The 19,633-nt window shown below is 34.8% G+C and overlaps 4 protein-coding genes across 6 annotated transcripts; 1 reads left to right on the top strand and 3 right to left on the bottom strand.

Annotated features, from left to right (window-relative positions):
• Positions 1 to 796: 796 nt before the first annotated feature.
• Positions 797 to 3,353, top strand: LOC111492365. Of its 2 annotated transcripts, none has more exons than XM_023141685.1 (4): positions 797 to 892; positions 1,555 to 2,606; positions 2,887 to 2,930; positions 3,056 to 3,353. In XM_023141685.1, the coding sequence occupies exons 2-3, from the start codon at positions 1,759 to 1,761 to the stop codon at positions 2,921 to 2,923; spliced, it is 885 nt and encodes a 294-aa protein (XP_022997453.1). In that variant the 5' UTR covers positions 797 to 892; positions 1,555 to 1,758; the 3' UTR covers positions 2,924 to 2,930; positions 3,056 to 3,353. The 2 variants fall into 2 exon arrangements, with proteins under 2 accessions (XP_022997453.1, XP_022997452.1); XM_023141684.1 differs by having other exon boundaries at positions 798 to 946.
• Positions 3,354 to 4,529: 1,176 nt separating this feature from the next.
• Positions 4,530 to 9,427, bottom strand: LOC111492323 (protein ACTIVITY OF BC1 COMPLEX KINASE 1, chloroplastic). Of its 2 annotated transcripts, none has more exons than XM_023141623.1 (14): positions 8,846 to 9,427; positions 8,298 to 8,504; positions 7,788 to 7,877; positions 7,546 to 7,692; positions 7,254 to 7,418; positions 7,034 to 7,174; positions 6,769 to 6,948; positions 6,473 to 6,668; positions 6,262 to 6,389; positions 5,595 to 5,666; positions 5,347 to 5,459; positions 5,119 to 5,260; positions 4,968 to 5,037; positions 4,530 to 4,854 (listed from the first exon to the last, which is right to left on the bottom strand). In XM_023141623.1, exons 1-14 carry the CDS (start codon positions 9,131 to 9,133, stop codon positions 4,790 to 4,792), a joined length of 2,004 nt encoding a protein of 667 aa, XP_022997391.1. In that variant the 5' UTR covers positions 9,134 to 9,427; the 3' UTR covers positions 4,530 to 4,789. The 2 variants fall into 2 exon arrangements, with proteins under 2 accessions (XP_022997391.1, XP_022997392.1); XM_023141624.1 differs by having other exon boundaries at positions 8,822 to 8,982.
• A 1,589-nt stretch (positions 9,428 to 11,016) lies between these two features.
• LOC111492382 (flowering-promoting factor 1-like) lies at positions 11,017 to 11,349 on the bottom strand. The gene has a single exon (XM_023141707.1). It carries the CDS (start codon positions 11,347 to 11,349, stop codon positions 11,017 to 11,019), a length of 333 nt encoding a protein of 110 aa, XP_022997475.1.
• Positions 11,350 to 18,069: 6,720 nt separating this feature from the next.
• LOC111492366 (fasciclin-like arabinogalactan protein 3) lies at positions 18,070 to 19,129 on the bottom strand. The gene has a single exon (XM_023141687.1). The coding sequence runs from the start codon at positions 19,014 to 19,016 to the stop codon at positions 18,171 to 18,173; it is 846 nt and encodes a 281-aa protein (XP_022997455.1). The 5' UTR covers positions 19,017 to 19,129; the 3' UTR covers positions 18,070 to 18,170.
• Positions 19,130 to 19,633: the final 504 nt, after the last annotated feature.

Genomic DNA, 19,633 nt, shown 5'->3' with positions numbered 1-19,633 from the left:
CCCAGTTTTAGCCTCTAATAAGCCCATATTTAAAAAGCCCACGGCCATGTCCACTTGTTTATTCAATATTTTTATTACATACATACATACATACCTACAAAAATACATACATACATACATACATACATACATACATACATACATACATAGTTCACGTAAATTATTTATTTTTGTCTCTAAATTTTTAACAAATATTTATTTTAATTATATATTTTTAAAAAGTGGGCAATTATAATTCTCGTGGTGATGATGAAGCATGGTCGACTAGCCGACCATGTCTTATAAGATTTTTACTCATGAGATGTCTTCTTTGAGCTATCGAGTAAACAGTCGAGTTTGAAACTTAGTTGACTTTGGGCTCGAGTCACTCTTACTTCAAGCATTTTCTTCCCGATGTTCTCTCGGCTTTTGGTATAGGTCAAAATCACTCTTTTAATGCCACACTTTAAAAAAAAACAATTTTTATTTATGACTTTCAAAATTAATAAATTAAACTCTATAAATAAAAAAAATTATTTTCATTAAATATAAAACACAGAAATAACTAAATAAAATATATTTTTTTAATTTCAGAAAAATATTCAGACGTCAGATTTTATTTTATAATAAATGTTATGATGGTGTGACTTTATTCTCCGATTATTATTATTTTTTTAAATAATTTGAGTCCACAAGAAAATAGGAAAGATGAAAAAAAATAAATAAATAAAAATAATGAAATTTTCTAAATAATATTATTTATTAAATAATAAATATAGTTATAAAAAATTATAAAAAGGAGCATACCTCCCCTCACCACCGTTCTGACCACTCTCTCTCCCTCTTTTTTCCAGGCTCAAGTTGCAGATACTCTCTTCTCTTGCGTGAAAAATCTCGGCCTCTATTTTTTCAGGTCTCGTCTCCATCTGGATTTTCCATTTTTCTGAAAATTTCGCTCTCTTTTGAGGTGATTTTGATTGGATTTCTGTTGCCTTGCTTTATCTGAACTTCCTGTTCCTTGATTCTTTGTTTTTGTGTTTTTGCTTGGCGAGTTGGATGTGTTTGTTTCTTTGACTTCGTTTCCAGATTTCTTGTACTGATCGTCGGATAACCATTTTTCTTTGAAGTATTGAGTTCTCGAATCAATTGTTTTGTTGGTGATTGTTCTTAAAGTAATCGCATTGAACAACTCTTTTCTGGACCGGGTTTTTATTTTTTTTGTTGTTGTTTCTGGGCCATGGACTGGATTTTCTGGAGTTTTTATTTCATTATCAGTGGTTTCTGCTCGGATTTTTTGTTTGCTAAAGAACTGGACTGAATGGAACCTGATTTTCGGTTGGGTCTTTACTCTTAAGAGTTCATGTTCCGATTAATTTGGAAGTGAATTCTAGGGAATATTAACGAACACGTTTCTTGGGAAATCAAAGTAGAAACTCGTGTTGCTATTTGTAAGAATTTTGGAAAGTTCGGTCACTTTGGAGTCTTTGTCCAGAGCGTGTAGAATAAACTAATGGTTGCATTGTAGTATCTCACTCATTGATTATTACCTAATTCATGTTCTGTTGTTATTTTCAGATGTGCAGCCAATTATTGTAGTTAAAGGATTGGCCTTCTAAATGCATTTGGTGTATTATTTGGTCATCTCACTGTAGCATTTTGAGCTTGATTGATCAATGATTAGATTCTTTGATTAATATCTTAATTCAACTGAGGTGTTCATAGTTCCTTCTGGTTTATCCGGTTTTTCTATGAAAGTAGGTTCAACTTCCCATCTCTTTCATGGATAGTAATCAGTTTGCTTCTAATTGGGATGACGTGATTTGTTCTATATGCTTGGAGTTTCCTCATAATGCTGTACTTCTGCAATGCTCATCGTATGACAAAGGATGCCGCCCCTTTGTGTGTGACACGGACCATTTACACTCAAATTGTCTTGATCGTTTTAGAAATGCACATAACACGACTCCCCCATCAACATCTGATGTAGTTCCTCCTATCGACTCGGAGCTAGTGGCACCAGAAGATAATTGCAAATTATGTTGTCCTTTGTGTAGAGGGGATGTTGGTGGATGGAAGGTGGTAGATGAGGTCCGTGTACATTTGGATGAGAAGAAGCGTTATTGTGAGGAAGAACAATGTAGATTTCTGGGTACTTATTTGGAATTACAACAACATGCTCAGCTGGAGCATCCTCATGCTTGTCCTTCGAAGATCGATCCTGCTAGACTACTTGACTGGGAAAATTTTCAGCAATCCTCTGAAATCATTGATGTCTTAAGTACCATTCACTCAGAAGTTCCTCGTGGCGTGGTGTTTGGTGACTACATGATTGAATATGGAGACGATGAAAGTGGCGATGAGTTTGAGGATTTTCCTGGGGATGAAGGCAATTGGTGGACCTCTTGTATCTTGTATCAAGTATTTGATAATTTTAGGAACTCAAGGAACCGAAGGAGGTCAAGAATTGGCGATACAAGAAGGGGAAGTCGACGTTCAAGTAACGACTTATCAAATTCAGATGACAGTTCTGTGGCCTCAGTTGAATTTGCAGAGTACGGGGGAGACGAAATTGATGACGAACTTGCGAGTACAAATGTGACTTCGAGGGGTAGCTCCAACCATAGGAGGTGAGAATTCTTTCCCCTTCAAATCCCAAGTGAGCTCTATTCAAGCAGTTACGTTTAACTCGTTATTTGTCGGGATTCATGGAACTTCTTAACATGTTTTGGTCTAAACCGTAAACAAAAATGAACGAGTATAACATTTATGAATTAGATAAGACTTCTTTTTGTTGCATCTAGTTCTTAGCTCTACAAGGTTGAGAAGTTTAGCTTAGATGTCACGATACCAATTTGTTTGAGTTTATTGTTCTAACTTGATTAATTCATCGTCCTCACCAATCCCTAGTTCTCGAAGACGTCGCTCCCGCTTTTACGACAACTAGCCACTAGGTATGCACTTTCCCATAATCTGCACTGTTTTTAATACTCAACGGGACATCTTTAAGCATGGTCTACTTTCTTCTCCTTCCGACTCACAAATATTTTTCCTCGTGTTTCTTTTGATTTTATGGCAGCTTCGGAAAATGAGGCGGAGTTAAGGAAATAGAGGAACCTTTTAGATGTAGGAAGTACTCAAATTCCTGTTAAATTATGTTATGTTTAAACATTTAGTTCTTAGAATTGTGTTGGCTTCTTTCTTTCTTCTAGTTTTGTTTGGTTTCTTTTATGGGGTTGTTCTAAGATGTGTTCTGCTCACTCATTACATTGTAAAAAAGGATTGAAAGGCTCCAAGCTGATGATAACTGATGCTTTAGTGTACAGCTGATCTAAGTTTTGTTCCCATGTTTCATTTAGAACAAGTCTTGCGATCTCGCTTATGGTTGTTGACGTGCTGCTGCCTGGCATTGAGCCTGTGCTTCGTACGACGTTCTAAAACGTCGTGCTCTTGCATTCCTACTGTTGTCGAATCCTAGTTTGTTTTGCTTTATTTCTCAACTTCATTCTATGATGATTGATTTATGTTTAGCTTTGAAAAGTTCCAACTTTAGATGGTGGGCTCAGGTCAGTGCCATAGGATATGCTTACCCTTTTAGCACAAGTCAACTTCTAGATAAGTACTTTCGAACTAGAATGGATGCAGTTGATGCTAGTTAGGTGGCCTCGGGTCGGTGTAAATCCCTGTTTTGATAAGTTAAATGTTGAAAACTAACCGAGAAAAATCCATACCTCGGTTGATAACAATGTCATTGTTTGTTTTCAAAGATTCATTTTTGAAATTTATATTCGATTTCTCTCCATTTTTTATTAATTTTTAGTCCAAGTTAAAAAAAAACAATGCTGAAAAACACCCATTGGTAGAAATGTAGGTGAATTACTTGAAAAAGACACTTCCATCATTTTGTAATGGGCTCTTATGCTGTCGGCTGTAGATACTAAAAAAAATATAATTGCCTCTTGCAAAAGCCAACCGACACAATCATTTGTATCACTTAAATGATGTATGGAAGAAGTTTGTACTTTCATAATACTAAAAATAAAATCTCCTGAATAAAAGTTTGTACTTTCATAATACTAAAAATAAAATCTCTTAACTAGACAAATTGGAAAATGTTTGGAAAGTGTTTATAATTTGCTAGCAATACATATCATCCTTAGTCTTACAGTTTTAAAACGCCGTTTACGAGGTTTCTACATCATTAGAAATGCTTTGTTTCCCTCAACCAATGTGAGATCTTACAATCCACTCCCTCTTGAAGATTCAGCGTTCTTGTTAACACACCGTCTGGTGACTAACTTTAATACCATTTGTAATCGTCTAAGTCCACCGCTAATGTTACAAGCCCACCGCTAATTAATACCATTTGACCGGTTATATATCACCGGTTACATATTGCTATAATGATTCTAAAACGTGTCTACTAAGGAGAGTTTCCACACCTTTACAATGAATGTTTCGTGTCCAACCTCATCCCAACCAATATAGGATCTCACATATATATTAACATAAACACCAAATTTTCCGAATGATTACTACAAGATCAATGGGCATTTCAGTTTCTGAGCAAAAATACTTTTCCCTCCCAAAAAAGAAAATGGCAAATTTTGGTTCCCGACAGAAGAATCCTTTTTCTACTCAAAACAGTTGTCTATACATATATATGGTATGCCTATAAAGATAAAATACCTCCCTGTAATTTACAAATGCTCTTGTTTTTTTAATGTAAAATGGCAGAAAGCTACACGTTAAGTACTAGCTTCCTGAATGAATTAAAGTTGTATTTCTATATGTGCCTAAACAGGACTATCTTTTATCTGTCGGATAGAACGGATTCGGTCCAAGCAAGCATGAGATCCCGGACTACATTTGGAAAATCTGTGAAGGCAGCCCCGGTTGCGGGGAGAGAACATTAGGTTCGATTTTGACCATGTAGAAGTTAAATGTCAAAATGTTAAAAGTTGGAATGATTAGTGATCGTAAAGGTCTACCTCGGGCTACTTCCAAAGCCATTGATGGTACGTCAATCTGATCTTCAAGTAATCGGTAGACATCTACGAGCTAACAAAGAAAACATGGCATTTTAGTATATCCTAAACCAGTAGAATCAAATCGAGAAGGGAACAAAAGGAGATTACTGACCTCTTGAACATGAAGCTGCGAGTCTTCAGTCAAAGCAAGAAGCAGCTGTCGGCGGATTCCTGCGTCTAGGAGGAACAGGCGAGCCCCATCTTTGATTGTATCTTTGAGGTCAAGTTTCTTCTCAACTTTTCCTGAGCCTTGCCTGGAAAAGGTTGTCAAAGAAGAAACAAGTCAATGGTATAAAGCCGGAAAGAACATAAACTAGAGCTGCTGTGTAATGTTACAGACAGGTCGTTCTTCTGCAATGCTGGGTTGCTGCTCATCTTAACGACGTTCTCTTTAGCAAGCACTATAAGATTTTCGAGACGCTTCCATTGAAACATTCCATCTTTAAATAAAACCTAAAGAGCAAGAAAGAAATTGACATATTAAGGAACTTATGCAGTAGCTGATAGCTCCATCGTAAGGAACAACAAGAACTTTTTTAACACAAAAATGCCTAATAACATTTTAGATAGCAGGAGTATTTATCAAACCTGGATGAGTCGTTCGCGTAAGGCAGGGTTTGGATCTGTCAAAAGACGCTTTGCGACGTACGGATATGCAACCTGTTGAGAAATAAATAGAGAAAAACATATAGCAGACATGAAGATGGAGATCAGATCCTTAACAAGAGAAGGGAACATATAAGGATAAGGCAATGCCAGCAAAGGTTTTGCTTAACCGTTCTCTTATAGAAACAGCAGATTAGAATTCGTGAAATGGGAAAGGAACAAATTCTCCTATGTCTAAGCCCCTAGGGGTTTATAGAAAGACAAAGTGACTATCTCGATCAGTAGCTCGAGTACTCGAGTATTTTGATAAAGGCCCCCAAACAAAAGACAGGTTCAATTCCATCAATCGATCAAGAGCTTCAACCACTCAAAAGCAGTACTACATTCTTTAAACTAGCTTTCGAAAGAAGAGCATCAAGCATTTCTCACAAGATCTATTGCATTGATTGACCAAGCAACCAATTAACTATTTTAGACGTTTTCCTCATGAATCCTATCTTTATCAGAATGCTTTTTCATAGGTGGCTGTGCCAGGCCTCAAAGAACTAACTCAGGAAAACCATAAATTTCTTGCGAAAAATATGCCTTCATTCAATAAGAAATGTGCACCGGAAGTAGAACTTAGAAAACATGTCAAATATAACCTCACCTCAAGAAACTTGAAGTTGGGTTTGAGAGTAAAACAAATTCCCTCTTGAGTCAGTAGAGATCGGATAACAAGAGAGAATCTCTCAGGTATTCGGATAGGATAATTATAGACCAATTGATTGAACTTTCCTGGAACACGTGAAACAGATATCTTAGAAGTCTTATACTGAAACAAAACTCCACATGATCATATATAGACTAGGGAAGTTTACCAGTGACACTTCGAAAATTAAAATCAGATAACCCTTTCCCAGCAGAATTTTGCCAAATAGCTTCTAATGCTGGAATGATAGGAGCAACATCTGTTCCAGGGGCCAGAAACCCGAGCCTAGTGAAGTCATTAGCCATTTCAGCATAATCCTCATTTACAGCATGCACGACTGCATCGATCAAGATCTGTTTATTCAGCTGAAGGATAGAAATAACAATACCACAAAACAAAAACAAAATGAGAGAGGGAAAAAACTAACATTTTTCATTTAACTTTCCATTAAAGATGAAAACTTACCTGACTGAGCACAGCAACGTTTCCAAAATCAACATATGCAATACGTCCATCACGCATTGCAAAAATATTTCCAGGATGGGGATCACCATGAAATAACCCAAATTCTAGCAATTGCCGCAATGCTGCACTAACTCCAACAGTTAGAAATCCATCAACATCAATGCCAGCATTCTTAATAGCCTGGTTTGAATGAGTAAATTGTTAATACTTCAAGTACCCAAAAGAATTCATATACCAAAAAAAGAAACCATATTAACAATCAAACCTGTGGGTCGGTGCAGCGTATACCATCAATCCACTCCATCACCAAAACTCGTGAACCAGAAAGTTGTTTGTAAACACGAGGAATTTTTACAGTAGGATCATTTTTGAAGTTTTCAAGAAAATCCTCAAGGTTACGGGCTTCCTGCATTAGAGAAGCAAAACTAGCATAAGAATTCAACAGCTCCAAAACTACTCTGCTAGTGTACAATTCAGATGCATACCAAAGTATAATCAAGCTCCTCCAGTAGCTTCTCACCAAATTCATCAACTATGAGCTCAGCATTACACCCAAGTTTTTGTAGACTGATGCCATTTAAAAAAGAAGCAAGCGTTCGGAAGAGAAAAAGATCCTGGTATATTATTGGCTCGATCTTAGGCCTTTGGACCTGCAGAAAAATTATATAACAATACTGGGGGTAAGTTTTTTTAAACGCGAATGGAAACTTTAAAATGTATAACCTTTCAGAAATATGAGGAAAATAATAACGTTAATTACATAAAAGTCATACAAACCTTGATAGCAACATCCTCACCGGAGTCTCGTAGAGTAGCTCGGTAAACTTGACCCAAACTTGCAGCTGCTATTGTCCGTGATGAAATTTTGCTAAAAACAGCTTCAAGGGGGCGACCCAGTTCCTCTTCTATGATATTGAACGCAACCTACACAATGCCAAACCACATGAGATTACCAGAAAAATACAATATCATGTATAAAGATGCCTCAGATTTACTAACTGCTAATAACAACATTCTACCTCGTTAGGAAAAGGAGGAACATCATCTTGAAGAATGCAAAGTTCATTCATATAATCTTCTCTAATAATATCGGGTCTGTTGGCAAGGACCTGTCAAAATGGAAGAAAGATCAAGACAACCCCGAGATGTTGAAATGGCAGGTCTTTTCTAGAACACATGATAATAGAGTTTCCACTTCCCGAACTATATGCTACTCCAAGTAAAACTTTTCTAGAACACATTCAATTTGATTATGGTAAACGTCATGATTTAGAAAAAAGTAAGAAAAACCCTGATCAAGCCGCAAAAGGAGCTTAGAAATCCATGAATATTGGCTATGAATTCAGTATACAAAAATCAGGGTATCCTGGGCACTTTCTTGAATTAATGGAAGGTTCAAAAGATCGAAATGGAGGGAGCAGATAGATGAACTACAATAAAAAAACAGATTTAGACTTCATCCAGAAAAACCATTTATGGTGATTAGAAACAGAAACCAAAAGAATGCAAGCAATTTAAAAGCAGCATACCTGCCCAGCTTTAATGAACGAAGGTCCCAAATTACACAATAGATTTCTAAGCTGCTGAGCACGAAATGGAACGACCTCTTCATCCCTTCCGACAAAGCAGTCATACATCAATGTAGACCAGTATAATCCGAGACTCCAAACTATCTCCACACCACGAGAAATGAGAGATAAGACTGCTCCTCTGGATTCCAATACCTTGTTTCTCACCTACATACAAGATTCAAAGGATTATGCAAGACAATCTTGACCGAGTTCTATTATTGAGCGCCAGCATTTACTGAACTGACAAGCTTAACCAATTCTTAATGGATTTCAGCCTAGCAGTATTCATGCTCATAAATTTGGAAGTTTTGCAAATTGTTATCATCATATAACACCACGAAATTTTCAGAGAGATATTACAATGGCGAAAATTAACATCAGTCACGCAGTAAAGAATAAGATCCTGAAACGTATTAGCTAGCAGCAGAATTCACAAGAAAGACACGAATACACAAAAATGGTGTACACATTCAGTTTCTTACAAAGTACTGTTAAGAAATTCGTACTGTCTCGGGAGAATACTTGCGAAATGGTATACAAACACCGCGCTCAATATCCAGCAACTCCAAGGCAGTACTAGATTTCGGCACTTGCCACTTCTTACTCTCACCAGAACCATCACTGCTTCCACTCGCCGCAGCTCTACTACCGGAGACTTCAGTAGCAGAATTCGAAATCCTAATCACAGAAACCTTCTGCTTCCTTCCCCGCGCGAGCGTACTCCTACCTTTCAAGGTGCGTTGTTTAGCAGAAAACGAAACGGCATGCGTGCAATTCGCAAGAACAAAATCCATATCCAAAAACGAAAAATCAAAACCCTAAAATCTAGAGAATGAGAAGAAAAACGGAATCACTGAGCTCGGCGCCGGAGCGGAAGAACGATCAATCAACTCCAAAAATCAGTTAAAGCCGACGATTCATCTTCGAGATTCGTGCAATTTGATGTGAGCAATCGGGAGCCTCACAACAAGAGTTTGATAATTGATCCCCTCCACAGAAATTCTCCAGCCATTGATAGCTGAGTTGAAGCTTACGTGTACGGTACAATTACTTTTTGTTTTGGATTAAGTTCAGAAAATTTGCGGCTGAGGTGGCCTTTGCGCTGTCATGGTAGTTTGTGGTCGTGGCTTTGAGAGGTCCACAGCCCCATCAGCGCTTGAAGCTTTTGTTTATAATTTCAATAAAATATATTATCCAAATTTTATATAAATAAAATATTTTTAACCATTTTATTACATTATATTATTTAATTTTAGACAATGAACTTAAAATAAATGGTAATAAATAAGTACTTGCCTACTTATTTAATATACATTTAATTCTTGTAATTACTTTAAACAAGTTTAATTGATAACTAATTTTTGTTAGTTTATTTCCATTAAGTCAAATTATTAAAATAATTTTAACCCATTAAATTTAATATTTCAACTTTTCAAAGAATATAGATATTTTATTAGACATAAAAAAAAAAAAATTAAAGGTATTTTTGTAATTTAGTCTTTTAGAAATGTCTATTTTTTACATAAAATTTGGTGATGGGGAAGAAAATAAGCGTTATATGAGACAAATAAGTGGAGGGTAAAGACATTTAAGCTGGTTTTTATTTTTATTGAATTTATGAAATTACCATTTTGCCCTTAACCTGTAATTTCCACTTGTAAATAGCGTCATAATCACACTCTTTTAGGTCAGCTATATGAAGATTGAATTTTGTGGACAATCTCATAATAGTCTTTAGCCTCGACTCATAAAAGAAAGTATTGTTGTATTAAAACATGTTTGCAATAGAGTGTGCAAGATTATGTCGCCATAGGTTTGATGACTACTGAATCTCGTACCGTAGATTATAATGCAGTTTTCCTCTAAGACATAAAAAAGACGAAGCGTGTGGTCATAAGCGACATTGTTATGTTCAACATGCCTAGGATACATTGTTATTTACTCGTCGTTGAAACCTAACAACAACGACGAGTATCGACTACGACATTGCTCCATTCCTTCATGCAGGACGAGTACCAAAGAGCAAGATGGCTCTGGTGCAGTACATCAAAATGCTTTCAGTAAGCTTTATATCAACTAAATTTAACATTTGTAAACGATAATAATATAGTTAGAAGATATTTAATTTAAAATAGAACATTAATTACTTAAATAAAAGTATTAAAAAAAATATATAGATATATATATATATTACGTGGAATAAGGCAGAGCTTGTTTTTGTTGTGGGTTGGGAGTCATATGCACGTGCTGCAGCAAACAAAAAAGTTATCCAATCATATATTGACAAGTGGCAGCAACGGATTTGCTTGTCACATGAAAACCCGTTGTGTTTGGGGACCTCACATATGTCAACATTATTATTCCGGTCGCATGACCTATTATACATGATTGAATAATGATTCTATTTATACTGCCACTTTTCTCTCTCGGGTTTCCTTTTTCGTTGGATAATTAATTACACGTTTGTCGGGTCTACTAAAATTCCATCTCTCGACACTTGATAACTAAAATTCCATCTCTCGACACTTGGAAGTTGAAAAACATATGGTTATTTTATTCATATATATGATACAAATGCATGAATGCTATGAACTTATTATGATAATACAAAGCACCCATTTCTTAGAAAATGATAAAAATACTTGAAATAACGAAAAACTCCATGAAGCTTTTAGACTCACACATCTCGAACGTGGAAGAGATTAGGGTTTTTAATGACTATGTCATACATGTGAACGGAGTTGAACTTGGCATAATCCTTGGGGAGAGAAATAAGGTCAATGGAGGAGCGTTTATGAAACTGAAACAGCTCTGGATCACCTCCATAGTACCTCTCCCATCCCAGCGATGTGAGGATTTCCTGTAGCAAGGAGTAGGACGACACGGCCTGACCCGTCGGCAAGTATATCAGTACCTTTCGTCTCGAGTTCCCAAGCCTTCCATTGGAATCTGCTTGAGGGTTTTCGATCAAACGAATTACACCGTTCTTGAAAACCCAAACCCCGGACATGTTTGTTGCTTAGTTGTGATGTTTGGTGGAGAAGTGGAAGGTTTATATATATATATATATATATATATATAGTATTGGAGTTGTGGGTCCCAATGGGTTTAAATATGAGGGTACATGGATTCTCTAGAGGGAGGTATTTTAGGGTACAACAGCCATCCGTGTGGTTTGGTTCGGTTTCTAGGAAGAATCTCCACATGTTCTTACATGCTTTACTTTTCTATATATAGTGAAGATTCTTTGTAAACTATAGACTCTACACTACTTTAGAAGTATAGCTTCTTTGTTTTATTATCATTTTATAAAGTCAAGAAGTTGCACCCACTTACATTCACGAGCTAGCCACGTGAAGGGGTCGGTTTATTTGGAGATATGTTCGGGAATCACTTCAAAAAAAGGTTAGATTCAGATTATCTTGTTCATCAAATATCTTAACGCAAAAATACTTATTTCATATTTGAATCACTCCATAAGTAAAATCGATCCTGTCAAACTTGAATGATTCTAAACTACGGTAAAAAAACTTAGTTATTGGCTAAAGAAAAACATAAATGTTTTTTTTAATCTTCTACGAGGAATTCCAAGAGTGGTAACTTTCATATTTTATGACCATAATTACCACTTTTTATACTTTAGTATCGTAATTAGTCACTATGTAAATGTAATCTTACCGTAAATAAAACATCATAACTCTAAATTATCATCCACTCAAAATTTGTAACTATCTAGAAATAAATGAAGTCTGATTCTTGTTTCATGTGGCATGAATTGCAATATCTTGTGATAATTTGATATCATATGATTGATGTCTTGGTCCTTATCATGGTATTTCTATGAATACATATGTATGTAAAAGATAAAATGTTTGAGTCTCCATTTACATAACCACGTGTTAATGAAGTAAAAAGAAAAAGTAACGGTTGTGAATAGGTTACGGACGGTAGACCATAAAATCATTCTCTTTGGACATGTACCATCGTAAGCTCTCATAGCTACCTATGATCTTCCTCTTTCTTAGCTAATATGAGACTTTGGTCGTTACTTGCAAAAAACCACCAAACCTCATTTCAAATAGCGGTGTGTATCTGTTTTTTACTCTCGAGTGTATCACTTTTAACGTGGTCAGTTCCTCTGCTCTAGAGCATTGTCTCTTCAATGAGTTCAATCACGAAGTACTAGGACTATGTCATGAAGACACGCTAATGTAGCTCAGCAATGGTATGATATTATCCGCTTTCGACAAACCTTCATGTTTTTACTTTGAGTGTCATTCGAAAGTCTCATACTACTAATCTTAGCCAATACGAGAGTTATTTACATCCCGAACAATCATTATTTAGATATAAAAGTGAGCTCGAGCTTCTACTTTATCCAATAGGACCACGTTGGATGCAAACCATATGAATATACTCTCTTTTACAGCTTCTCTACACTCAATATATTGAGGGTAGAGCTGAAACGTTCACCCATCTGCCATCACGTGGGCTACATGGTCCTCTACCTACGACATCTCTGTGTGCGGGCGCCGGCATGTCAATTCTACCATTTTGCATGCCTTCAATCTGCTTGGATCATATTTCCATACATAACTAACTCAAGGCGTTCAGACGACTTTATTTTTTTATGTACTTTATTCGTTCTTGTCGATATGAATATTGGTAAAGTGTGATACTCGAGTAAAAGGGTTGTACGTGAATGTTCGAGATTATATCCTAATAAGAGTGGTCCTGAAAATATGATGGTTAAGAAGTGTATACGATAATTGATAGGTACTACTTGTATCAATATGGAGAACTTTCCTTTTTGGTAGCTCTATAGCTTGGAGTAATCGTTCGTTGAGTGATCTTTTAAGAATTTTTAAAGAAACATATGAGTAAGTAAAAAAAACATGTTGAAAGAGCCCGTGTTTGGTCTTTGGGACATTTTTCACTCTTAGAATCACTTCAAAACAGCTAGGTAATGTGAGATCCTACATCGGTTAGAGAGGAGAACAACACTTTCTTATAAGGGCATTGAAACCTCTCTTTAATAGACGTGCTTTAAAACCGTGAGGCTAACAATAATACAAAACGAGCCAAAATGGATAATATCAACTATTGGTGGGTTTGAGTTGTTATAAATGATTTCAAAGCTAAACACCGAATGATGTACAAGTGAGGACGTTGGAGGCAAATTTCACATCGGTTGGAAAGGAGAACGATACATTACTTATAAGGGTGTGGAAATCTCTCCTTAACAGACACGTTTTAAAATCGTAAAGTTGAATATTGAGATGCCGAATCCGTAGTCTTAATTTTTGGCATAGTGCGTTATATTCTACATTAGTTTTTCCTTTTCAACAAAAGGAGGGAGAGTAGTCAAAAGAGATATTAAACAGGATAACAATTTTTCTAAGAAGCGTTTGAATATGGACAAATCATATTGAAATGACTCGTATAGCTATGAAGGGATAGTTTTCACTCTTTGAATCGATTTAGAACAAATAGATAACGTGATCATGTCGTAGAAGAATACCCATATATCAAATTCGAATTTTAAACCCTGATCTGAATCTTGAACATAGAGCGTTACATTAACCGCTAAGAACGGCGTCTAAATGAGCTATTTCTTTTGAGGAAAGTAAGAAAAGATGCTATGGTGGTCCTCATATGGTCGGATAGGCTCAAAAGGGTGTCCCCTACAAGGGCTATAGTCCAGAAAAAAGAGCATTGTATGCATGCCTTTAACCATCCAACCTTCAAGCTAAGAACCCTTTTTGTTTCTTCTGGTTCCTCTTTATGCCTGCCGTGAGGTAAGATCCACGCACCTATGATATACAAATTTCAAGGTTAAATTAATCAATATATATATATATATATTTGTATATTCAGTTTAAAAAATACCCTTAAATTTGCCATTAATTTTTGGATGAAAACATATAATATTTTATTTAAAAAATATTCAACTTTTAAAAATAATATAAATAGTTTTAACATTTATTTTTTAAAAAAAATTATTATTGTTATCTATACCTTATATACTTTATAGAAAGATCGTATATCAACTATATTATTGCTAGTTTTAAAAGTTTATAATTTAAACCCAATATTTTTAAATTTTTTTTTTTAAAAATTAAACCTATTTATGAAGTTTTTGAAGAAAAAAAAGATTATTAAAGAAATTTTGAAGGGTTAATGATTTTTTAAATAGTTTTGAAAGTTCTAATAATAAAATTTAAAAATTTTATTTAAAAAAAAAAAGTTAAAAGAATTTTTCAAACCATTTGAAAGTTTATTTTTAGAATTATTTTAAAAGTTTAAAGGTTCATTTAATAAGATATTTTTTTAAATTCTTTCAAAATTTTAAAGGTATTTTTATATTTTTAAAATTTTAAACTATGTTGAGAGTTTTAAGAATAGTTTCAAACAAATTTTAACTGTCCTCACAAAAAAAATAATAAATAATAAATAAATAAATAAAAATTAACGAAAGTTTGTTTTATATTGAGAGAAGAATCGCCATTTTTAAGGATAAAATCAAAAGAAGGTTAATTAATTTGTAGCCTCCCCTCCACTACTGGAAAGTGTCGCAGTCTCACGTGCGTATGCAGTGATGATATTGTAAAGAAAGCTTCACAAAAATGAAGCAAATTCCCTTTAGGCCCGTTCCTTTATTTCTTAATACTTATCGTTCGGGATACGTCGGATAGCGATGAGCTTAACTGTGTATTATTATATTTGATAACGTTTTAAATCTTTTCTTACGATAATAATATATATAGTTATTTTAAATTTTTAAAAGTCTGTAAAGATTCTACCACTTGTCACAAGAATAACAATTGTGCACATTCGTTCTAATTTAACAAACAAGTTAGTGGTTGGAACGAACGAACATTAGACTTTGCAGATATCTCGTTATAGTATTGTAGATGTCAATTGCGTTGAAACATGTGGGCAAGAGAGGTTACAACATTTGGTAGGGTGGAGAAGAGGAAATGATGTCACTGTAACAGCAGATATTGTTTTGTTTGACTTTCTCTTTTGACCTTTCTTTTTTGGAGAGGTTTTTAGACTCTTATTAAGAATGTTTGGTTCCTCTCTTCAACCGTATGGGATCTCACAGTCCACTCCTCTTTAGAACCCAATGTCTTTGTTGGCACTCGTTCCTTTCTCCGTTCGATGTGAGATCTCGTAATCATGGGGAGGTTTGTCAACAAAACCTTGGCGGGAGATTGTCAGCTCTCTCGATGAAAAAAAAACATGCTAGCATGTTTATGAATTAATCTAGACACGTGTTGGAATACACGAATAATTTTCTTCCCTTTTCTCGAGTTATATTACGAGGAACTATTATGTTTTCAAAAGGAGCTAGCATGTTTTTTAAGTCATCCAGTGCTAACATAGAATGGAATCTTATGAGTTACTTTCTGAAATTTTAAGGTTAAAGAAAAGAAATGATGATGATAAATCCTTAATTTTTTCAAATGAATTGAATATATTAAATTGAACTAATTGCATTGGACGAATAATTTATAAATTCCTTCTAATTTTTTATAACATGATAAGATTAAAAATATGAAATAATATAATTAATAATTTTTCAAGAATTTAAAAAACACGGTTGTACAACCGATAGAACAATCGTGTTTTATTTAAGTAAAGTCGTGATATAATTCATAGCGTTAAACATAAAAAATTATTGAATAAGATAAGTTTATAATCATTTTTCTACCGATCTTATTTCAATATAAATAAAAGTTTGGAATTCTTCATTTAATCGGCTTTGAAATGTATCAGCTTCGTTTTTATTTTAAAGATCAGCTAAGAAATGAGAAACTTTACGTCGTTTAACCCAATAACGTGTCGTTAGATTAGAACATATTTGATAAATCCTCCTCCATCTGTTACGAGTGAACAATATCTATAATTCGTATCATATCTAAAAAAATTTCGTGTACTCGATAAATCTCAATTAAGATTATTGCAGGAGACAAACACGACGTTTATAAAATCCTATTTCTACAAATTCTCACAAAAAAAAATAGAAAATTTTAGAAAGACGGGATGGGTAATGCTTCTCAACGGACATCTCTAAATATTTTATGAGGATGAATGATAATTATATAATTAAATTCATAAACTATTTATTATATTAAAAATAATCTTTAAAAGGGAAGTGGAGGTTTATTGATTCGTTTTTTTTGGTAAAAAGATTAATTAATTTAAATACATGAAATTAGGGATATGTTCGCCATTTCCATAACTTAATACCATTAATTAAGCAACCTTGAGCAAGTTATTCCTCAAATATGCGATTTAATATCTTACTTTTCTTATATAATAAAGTATTATATCTTATAGTAGCAAAACCATACATATTCATTCATTAAATAAAATTTTAAATTATAATAGATTCTTTAATGTACTTACTTATCAGAGTAAGTGATGATGCAAATTTTTATATTTATCTATTCAAATTTATATATTTAAACTGAATAATTAGATTAACTTGATTAAATAAATAAAAATTTTATAGGTTGAATTGGTTTATAAGTTTTTTTAAATTTAAATTTAATTTGTTAATTTTTTTTATATACATTTGCAACAACTTCCTCTATATTATCCATATTAAAATGGATAATGTAAATTTGTGAAAATCTTAAAATAGATCTGTAATTTTTTTTTTTCAATCAAAATAATATTTAACCATTCAAATTATTTTAGTCATTTATTTACAAAATATATAATAATAATAAAATGTTAATATTTATTTATTTATTTTTAAAGCTTGAATTAACATTTACCATTCAAATTTTAAAATTATATCAATAAATTGAGAATTCTTCAAATTGTATCGAATATATTCGATTGATTGAATTCAATCCAAATCGTATAAATTGTGTTGGGTTAATTGAGTTGTTCGGGTTGCGAGTCATTGGAACCATTACTATTTTAATTTCTTAGGATGATTATTTTGTGGGTGTGCTTAGTTAGGAGTGAGTAGCCCTCATTGATCTCTATTGGAATTTTATCGTAGCCCATTCAATAGTTTGTGGGCCGAGGTATGAATGGTCACAAAAGTTTTTAAAATGGTTACTTGGGTCCGCCTTTTCAGACCTTTCAACTAATGTGGGATTTTCGGATTTTATGAGATCTTATAATCTATCCTTATGATACCATTTGTAATAGCCCAAGCACCTGAGCACCGCTAGTAACCTCATAATCCACCCTTTTGAGAGTTTAACGTGCCCATGTCTAACACTGATACCATTTGTTGGCCAAACATGGAAGACCGATGAGATCTCATAATCCACCCCCTTGAGAGCCCAACACTGTAATACGACACACTGTCCGATCTCACAATCCACCCCCTTGAGAGCCCAACACTGTCATACGACACACTGTCCCATCTCACAATCCACCCCCTTGAGAGCCCAACACTGTCATACGACACACTGTCCCATCTCACAATCCACCCCCTTGAGAGCCCAACACTATCATACAACACACTGTCCACTTTAGCCCATTAAGTAAAAGTTTTCCTTTCATCCTATTTCAACATCCTAATTCCGCTCCCATTCTAATTCTGATTCGTGCAACATAATTACATAATTATGTTAACCGTTTCTAAATCTAAAAATATTATGATTCGTGCTACGTAATTACTAATTATGTTAACCGTTTCTAAATCTAAAAATTCAAATTTCAATATTATAACGTAATATTATTAATATAAATCCTCACTGCTTCCCTCTCACATATATTTTTCTCTTTATTTTTTCATACCCTCAACCATTTGTTACACAAAATAATTCACATAAAAAACATATAACCCATTGGAAAGAGTCACCAAGCCAAGCAAAGAGCCACCAACCCCGCCAGCACAACTCCGCCGCCGGCCACACGCCCACGCGAAGCCGCCGAACCATCAGCGTCGGAGTCAGCCGGTCCAGGTGCATCTGCATCATCCGCAACCTCAGCGGATTTTGGAGAACTCCTCGGTGATTCAGCCAGAGCCTTGGACGACGGCGAAGGAGAATCGGCATCGTCAACGTCATCATCCGCCGGCGACGGACTGGGAGCTTCAACCGGCGCAACAAACAGAGTCTCCGGCGCAGGAGGCGGCAGATTATAAACACCAATACCAGGAATCACAATCGGAGCACTAACTTGCAGAACAGAGATATCATAAGGCCGAGAAGCAACCGATTTCACAAGCATAGCGCTGAACGGAGCGCCTTTAGCGGCAGATCCAAATTCGATTTCACCTCTTTTATTATGCACGATTTTCAAGAAGCCTTGTTGCTTGACGGCGTCGCCAGTGGATTGAAACATGGAAGTGATTTCAGTGGGTTTGCCGACGGGGAGCTTCCGGAGCTTTGCAGGGTCGTAGTAATCAAGGATAATGTGAGCACCGAGAATCTCCTTGACGGTGTCGAGGGAGTTTTTGGCAATGGCGGAGACAGTGGAATTGTCGAGGGCGAGGATGGTGATGGTATTGCGGGTGTTGATTTGTTCGAAGAGGTGTGTTTTGGTGAGATAATCGTTGAAAGCCCCGAATTCAGGGAATTGATTGAGAAGCTTGGTGATGTTGAAGGCGGAAACAGAGGAGGGGAAGCAGAGGAGGAAGAACAGAGGAAAGAAGGCGAAAGAGAGGATAGAAGAAGGGGCCTTCTGCTTATTGTTCATCATCCTTATTTTTAAGCCTCTCTTTCGCCTTCTTTCCTCTGTTGAGGAATGAAGGAATGGAGGGTGGAATTTATAGCAACAAAAATAAATTATTATTATTATTATTTTATTGTAATTACTAATATTTGAATAATTCAAAGGCATTGCTTCTTTGGAGGTGGATGATTGTAAATCCTCTCCATTTTTAGTAAAATTTTTAGTTTAAAAAACAGATTCTCAGAATAAAAAACAGAATAAAATTAAAGTTTTTTTTGGGGTTAAAATATCATTTTTAGTGGTAATTTTAATCGATTTTGAAACAAGTTTTGGGTTTATTGTTAAATTTGTATTTTAAAAAAATAGATTGAAATAAGTTTTGAGATTATTATTAAATTTCATTTCTAAAAAATATTTTGGTTATTTTATTAAATGTTTAAATATTATTTTGGTCGTATTGATCAAAGAGGGGCTATTTTTATGTAATATTTTGGCAATAAAAGTTTAAATGACCAATAAGGCTTCTTGGTTAATGTTTGGAGATAGTGTTGCCAAGGGGATGGTTGTTGATCCAAATTGGAGTTATTTTTAGTTCCAACTTGGCATCGTCTATGGTATTCTTTATAACAAGGGCAATGGGGAGT

This window comes from Cucurbita maxima, unplaced genomic scaffold (assembly GCF_002738345.1).
Source record: "Cucurbita maxima cultivar Rimu unplaced genomic scaffold, Cmax_1.0 Cma_Scf00017, whole genome shotgun sequence".
NCBI classification, from domain to species: domain Eukaryota; kingdom Viridiplantae; phylum Streptophyta; class Magnoliopsida; order Cucurbitales; family Cucurbitaceae; genus Cucurbita; species Cucurbita maxima.
Note: the sequence above shows the minus strand (reverse complement) of the source record. Positions and strands in the feature narration are given on the sequence as shown.

Coding starts and splice junctions, on each gene's coding strand:
- LOC111492382 (XM_023141707.1), bottom strand. CDS start 11,349: ATGTCCGGGGTTTGGGTTTTCAAGAACGGTGTAATTCGTTTGATCGAA.
- LOC111492323 (XM_023141623.1), bottom strand. CDS start 9,133: ATGGATTTTGTTCTTGCGAATTGCACGCATGCCGTTTCGTTTTCTGCT. Junction 6,390..6,472: donor TAATTTTCGAAGTGTCACTG/GTAAACTTCCCT, acceptor CACGTGTTCCAG/GAAAGTTCAATCAATTGGTC. Junction 5,038..5,118: donor CGCAGCTTCATGTTCAAGAG/GTCAGTAATCTC, acceptor TTTCTTTGTTAG/CTCGTAGATGTCTACCGATT.
- LOC111492365 (XM_023141685.1), top strand. CDS start 1,759: ATGGATAGTAATCAGTTTGCTTCTAATTGGGATGACGTGATTTGTTCT. Junction 2,607..2,886: donor GGTAGCTCCAACCATAGGAG/GTGAGAATTCTT, acceptor ACCAATCCCTAG/TTCTCGAAGACGTCGCTCCC.
- LOC111492366 (XM_023141687.1), bottom strand. CDS start 19,016: ATGATGAACAATAAGCAGAAGGCCCCTTCTTCTATCCTCTCTTTCGCC.